At 43.9% G+C, this 6581-nt stretch overlaps 1 protein-coding gene across 1 annotated transcript; it reads right to left on the reverse strand.

Moving 5' to 3' along the window:
- Window positions 1-2711: 2711 nt before the first annotated feature.
- On the reverse strand, window positions 2712-6183 carry LOC124297809 (otoferlin-like). The gene is made up of 13 exons (XM_046749126.1): window positions 6057-6183; window positions 5785-5987; window positions 5528-5705; window positions 5268-5461; window positions 4885-5199; window positions 4479-4811; window positions 4272-4388; window positions 4083-4217; window positions 3833-3994; window positions 3461-3730; window positions 3206-3386; window positions 2854-3080; window positions 2712-2789 (listed from the first exon to the last, which is right to left on the reverse strand). The coding sequence occupies exons 1-13, from the start codon at window positions 6181-6183 to the stop codon at window positions 2712-2714; spliced, it is 2520 nt and encodes an 839-aa protein (XP_046605082.1).
- Window positions 6184-6581: the final 398 nt, after the last annotated feature.

The raw sequence follows: 6581 nt of genomic DNA on the forward strand, positions 1-6581 counted from the left end.
TGGAGGATGTCTGCCGAGTCCAACGGGATTCTCGTCAGCTTCTTCGATTGGGACTAAAATCAGCTCCATTTCGACCTTTCCCTAGAATCGGAGAGAACAAAGCGCGTCATATTTGTTAGAAGGTATATACGTAAGAAGTAATATACGTTGGGAAAATTTCCGTCTGATTTATAAAATATCCGGTGACAATGGATTCGAGTGCAATTGATTTACACGCCATTTTTGGAAAATCGAACGTGATTTAATTTATTTTTTCTTCATTTAATGGTAAGACTGCGTTACTTTCTCCAGAATTGATTAATTCGTAAATTGAAGCACACGATTACGTTCGAGCAGATAAGAAAATTGCACTACCTGTGTTTGCTTAAAGGAAGAATCAGAACTCGTAGCTTCAGGCTATTCTAGCCTTTGCCAATCACGCGCGTAATTTGTCTTGTCTTTTCCACGTCGAATACTATCCAGTAGCTATCTTTTTAATTCCCTTACCGCTTGTACGTGTTTTTCATTTTCCAATCGAACGAATGGCCACCACGCTTTAATTCGCATTGCTTTGAAGAGGTTTATCGTTGGTGCATCAGGTTCCATCAGCTTTAACGTACAGTTCTTCGAGTTCGTACTTCCCTTCGGTATCTTGGGCAGATCAATGGTCAACGAACCTGGAATTCAAATCCTTGATAAAAAAAAAACGCATATCAAACCTGTGATGGAATCGAAAAAACGATATACCGAGGAAGTCATCCGGTGAAAAGTGGTCATTGTCCCAGACTTGGAGGTTCAGTCTGCAGGGAAATCTCTGCGCTGTTGCGTCCTTCGCGAATACCGAGAGCTTCTTTTTGACGAGCATCATCTGTTCCGCCTTTAGATATGTCAGCCGGAAAACGAACCTCCAATTGAAGTTCCCTTCTCCGGTCAGCGAGTTGTAATGGACGTCGGTTTTCTGATGATCGTCGTAGGTCAGCCACCTGGTAAACAGAAAAGAGTCGCCTCGTCACCGGCCTTAATACCTTTCGAACCGATCTCACCAAAATACGAACGATAATGAAAAGCACCCTTTGACGTAGATATCTGAGCATTTTTCACCAGTAAGAAACTGATTGTCGACCAGCGGAATGTCCTCGGTATTCCACACGATGACACGGAGTTCGTAATCCTCTGGTGGCTTCGGTTTAATGTCAATAGCTGGCCTCGGAGGGAGGTCACTTACGCCGAACATGTCGATCCAGAGCTCCAGTTTACCCTGCGGATCAGTGCGGACGTACCACCGCTTTGATAAAGTCACCATGTAATTTTGCAATTAGTGATACTCTCGAACCTGCTCCAGACCCGGCATCGAACTGTTGAACAGGGGACGTTGCTCCACGTGCTCGGGAACCAGGGTCGTACCGCATATTGGAAACTCGTGCCAGTGGTGAAGTACGTTCAAGGCCATACACTCCTTCGAATCTGCATACGAATATGAAAAGTTTTATATTTCGCGAAACTTTTCTGTTCGATGTTGGAATTCGACTTCTCAAAGCCTCTTATATAAGTATACGAATAGCTTGCCTAGGTTTGCGTTCCCCTCGATTTTACAGGTGAACGGAAATCTTTGGCTTCCGATTTTCACTTCTGTTTCAAGAAACTCGGGATAGGGAAGGTTGTTCTTTGTGCAGAGGTAGTTGAGAATGTCAATCGGGCTTTCCCGATCCCGCCACGCGTTGTATCCATCCACAGTATAGACCCGAGATATTCCGCAGTGTGGTCGGTGCCTGCTATAGTATCGATTTTCGATGTCGATCTTCGTCTCACCGATCAAGTCATCGGAGGAAGTCGCGTCGTAGTCCCAGACTTGGATAGTCAACAGATAGTCCTTTGGAAACATCGCGTCAATTTCGAAAACTCTGCGTTCGAAAGCCACGGTGCAATATTAAGGATTTTTTTCGGGCGCTAGAGTTTCGCTTTTGGTGTGAAAGACCATTTATCGAAGGTTCATACTTTCCAAATATTGGATTTAGCTCATTGGCAATGTACATCTTTTTCTCATCGAATATTGTCTTTCCCAGTTGTACGCGAAGGTAAGGGTCAGATTTTCCGGTCAAAGGATCTCTCGGATGAAGATTGATACCTTGAATAAATTGAGAGACTAAAAATAGTGCTATTCTCGTTTCGCCTTGGGTATAAAAAAGCTGAGTAACTTTATCACTTTGCATTTTACGATCACTGCCACACGAGATCATAAAGATATTTTTTTTTTTTTTGCTACTATCCTTCGCTATGCAGCCAGCATACCTACCTCGTATTACGTATATTCTAACCAGGACTTTCAAAGGCTCCGGTGAGGGATAATCATCGCAAATCCCTAACGCTGCATCGTTTCCGATGCGCGTTCTGCACGCAGTTCCCGAGGGATGAGGCCAGCGGTAAATCGCAATATGCCCCTATCGATAAGAAACTAAGTTTCCTCTCTTTTTAATATTAGATGAGATGTTGACAAAGGACTTTGCTAAGGCGGTGACACGGTTCACTTGCACGTACATGTTATATTCACCTTGAAAATCCCAACTTTATTTTTGTCATCTTCGACAACGTTGCCAGTAACCTTCCCCTTCAACAATTGGAACGCAGTGAATCTGTCTTCGAAGCTCTCAAATTCCGGAACCATTTCCAGCTCTGTAGTATAAATCTATTTGACTGGTTAAATTCCACCGCTAATATTTCTTGATCATACTTCGTCATACCTTGAACGTGGCTATTGGCTTTTTGTCATAGAGGTACTTGGCCGTTTGTCCCATTTCGGCATTTCTTTCCTCCTAAATTTCGAGCACGTATTATTCAACGTTCGATCGCGTAATGGTAATTCAGTGTAAATTATACCTGTACGGATGCGTAGTACTTGCTCCACCAGTCATAGGACTCATCCTCGTCTGTACCGTAAACGATATCATCCTTTGAATGCTTTTTTCGTTTCCACTTGAAAATGTTTTTCATTCCTCCCACAAAGGCTGCAAAGCGAGATGTTCCCTGCTTGCTCGTCATCTGCTTGTAACTGATCAATCTTTCAGTCTCAGGTGGGTCAGGATCGAAGTCATTCGAAAGCGGCACTGTGTAGACATAAGAAAAACGAAGGACGTCATCAACTGCATCTTTTCGAAACATGTGTATCGATTCTATTCTCCGCGTGTCAGTTCATTCTTACATATATTTTTTTCTACAGCACTATTCGTACGATGTGACTCGTCGTTGTCGATAATTTTTTCGAAATACTCATCTTCAGATACGAGTTGTCCGATGAACCCGTAGATGGTTGGGATTATAGTGACTCCTAGGTACGTTAAGCATCCAAAACTGCGTGAATCGTATGCTTTGATGGTCAGAGAAGGATAGTAGATGTCCTGCTCTGGGAGATCCTATGAAATTCATCGAGAAAAAAGTCTCAATTGGAAAGTTATCCACCTCAGCACTTAAGGAATTTGTTTCTCACAATGTCAATCATCATGTGTGATTCTTCGAAATTACTGAAACTTTTACAGTTCCTCATGATCTCGGATTTGACGAGATGTCCGTTGCACTCCACCGATATTATCGGATTGTTTGCTGTTATGTAGTGGACCTTCTTCAGGGCTCTGACTCCCCAAAAAATTACCTCCAAACGGTGGCTGGACATGACCGGCCTGATATCGTCCGGTAAATTGTAGATCCTGCTATCAGTAGACTCGTTTATCGGTACATCTGCAATATCATCTTCACCTGTCTACATATATTTACTAAGTCACTGGTCCGTCAAGGAGGTGACGTCACGGTCACGAAATGGGTTTTCCTTCTCAAAAATGCAGATTTACGTTTTGTCTTTCACCTCTATAAGTTCAAAAGCTGCCAAAGCAGCTCCGTTCTCTCCTTTTTGGTTGTGAAATAAGAACCACTTGAGCTGAGGTGGAAATTCGGGTGGCGAATACGTTTCCGTGTTCAATTTTACGACGGGAGTAGCGATGCATCTGCCATTAAATTCAAGACTTCCCTGTACAGATTACAGCAAGAAATTCGACAAATGATGATTCCATTCAACGAACGTAAAGCTAACATTTCATGGTCTACCAGAGACTCACGCATAAGTCCTCGTCAAACGCTTCCATTATCACTTTAGGTGGGTACATTTTGATATGTTCCCGGACTCCATAAACGATGATTGGTTTGAATATCAACGTTTGATCCCAGAGTGGAGCCAGAGTTTCACGTATCACCTGAAAAAAAATTCCCGGGTAAAGACCGTTGTGCCATTAATTTAAGTTACTCACTCTCGTCGCCAACGTGTGTCCGTTAAATATGACTCGGATCAAAGGATCTGAGAGGCCCGAGGAATCCATCCCAGGGTCGAATCTTCCTTGAAATATATGAGCCCGGAGTTGGAATGTCTAGAAAGTTCGAGCACTCAGTGTCAGAGGGAAGACCCCGGATTTTTATACTCTGAAGACAGCTTGTTACGGATAAATGATAATTCTCACTGCAGATTTGGTGAATTTCAACGTGGAAGGAAAGGCGTCCAACTCGGCGTCGTGGTCCACTTCATAACCCGGTGGAATCATACTCCAGCAGGCATTGACGTGTTTCGTAGTTCCGAGCCATATGAATATTTCAGCACTACAGGCACTCCGGTCCATGGCTCGGGTGTCGTCGAGGGGGTCCTTGAAGAAAAGACTGATGCGTTCCCCGGAGTACTTTCCGCGAAATTCTTCATTCTCTTGATACGTTAAAAGAAACGCAGGTAATTTCGTGTAAGCGACTCTCTTGGACCCGGTGATCATCCAGATATACACGTCAGGAAGAGCGTCTTGAGGCTGAAAATACAAATGGCACTCTATGCTCTCCTCGAATTCTCGCAAGAGAAATGTTGGATCTTTACCGACTTACATCTTCCATAATATCTTCCAGAGAGCGCAAATACTTGTGCGCATGAATCATTGCGATCCTGACGTAGTTGTTGTCCGGTAGAGTACCGTTGATCTTTATGGCCTGCAGGATGTCCTCAACGGCCATATGACAAACGTTGAATCTATGTTTGTCCAGTTTTGTTGTCCCCCCAATTTCATCGAGCTTACAGCCATCCAGCATCTTCAGATACCTCTTGCAACGATGGCACAGCTCGTTTATCATGTCATTGTAGTATTTATACGTTATTGACTGTTGAACGATCATCAACTTCTCCATGCTTCCCAGTTTCTTTCTCTAGTTTCAATAAGCTTATTACTTTTTTAATTGTAATATATCAATTTTTTTTCTTATCGTCATCTTACAAGGAAGCGAGCAATCGAAGCCAGCCCGTTTCTGTTGAAGATTCTCCACTCCAGGTTGGGCCACCAGGACTTAACGTACATGCACGGTTTTTTTTCCGCATACGGTAGGTAGTCGTACTTCCGGTCCATGGTAGCCGTAGCTGTTGGTACCGTTGTGCTCTCAAAGTCTGGGCTTTTTTCTGCAGTCACTCTTTCTACGATGCGTTAGCAAACGGCACGATATGATTGGAAGTGAATTTGATACTTTATCGTTATCTTACCGAGTAGCCCGTCGCCGCTGCTCTCGACGCATTGGCTGTAAGAAAGCATCTTGTTACCAGCGTTGCCAAGACTTATTTCAAAGCTGATCTTCTTTCCCGAGTATTTTCTACGGTCTATCATCGAGACGTCGAAAACGATGCCCACCAGAAGATACTCCTCAGTCTCCCAAAAGCTCCTCTGCCATTCGGAGAAATGATTTTTGCAATCAACCGTAAGCTGGATTTACTTCGTCAATGAATTCTGCACGAAATCAAACCTCTATGACCGGTATACAAGGCTCGACTTCAACAAAAGGGGTCGAAGGGGCCTCGGGGTCGTCGATTTCGGTTTTCAGAGCGAGCAATACACGGCCTCTGTGCGCCGGCAGGGTAGCAACGCATTTTCCAATACAGTTGCATTCCCGAGTGCTTCCGCTTCCGTAGAAATGGACAAAGGTCGGTCCGAACGTGGGTAAAAATGCTGTGTAAAATTCACGAAATCAGGTTTACAGAAAGGGTCGATCGTTCCGAAGACCTTGATCAATCTCACCGTATTCGCCGAAGCTTGAGATTTTCTTGAGGTTTAAAATGTGATACGCCACGACGCTGTTTCTGCACCCGCTGCAGCCCTTATCTTTTATGGCTATCCTGACCCGGTGACACAGCGGAGGAAACATCTCCCTAAATATTATTCGCTCGTTGAATTGTGGTGCGAAACTGTTATGTTCAGTGCTCGTTCTGCCCTGTAGAAAATTGGCATAACGGCATTGATTTTTATAGGTCATGATCTCGTGAGATAGTACAAGTTTGATCACTTGCCATCTCTTTCACGGAACACTATGCGCGAACACGTACAAACAATTTTGTCAACGTCGTACCGCAAGCGAGACCAATTTGTGGAGCTATTTTTCAGCTCACCCTTTTCAAGAATTTTCTGGGTGTACTTATAAGGAAACGGTGGCAATTTATTTGCAAGCATCAACTGCTTGAATCGATCGTCCCGGTACTATTTTTTGCTAGGATGTATGGAAAGGTCACCGACGCGTTGGGACAGTTTTTCGTTAATTTGATACCG

Source organism: Neodiprion virginianus, chromosome 2, assembly GCF_021901495.1.
Source record: "Neodiprion virginianus isolate iyNeoVirg1 chromosome 2, iyNeoVirg1.1, whole genome shotgun sequence".
NCBI lineage: Eukaryota > Metazoa > Arthropoda > Insecta > Hymenoptera > Diprionidae > Neodiprion > Neodiprion virginianus.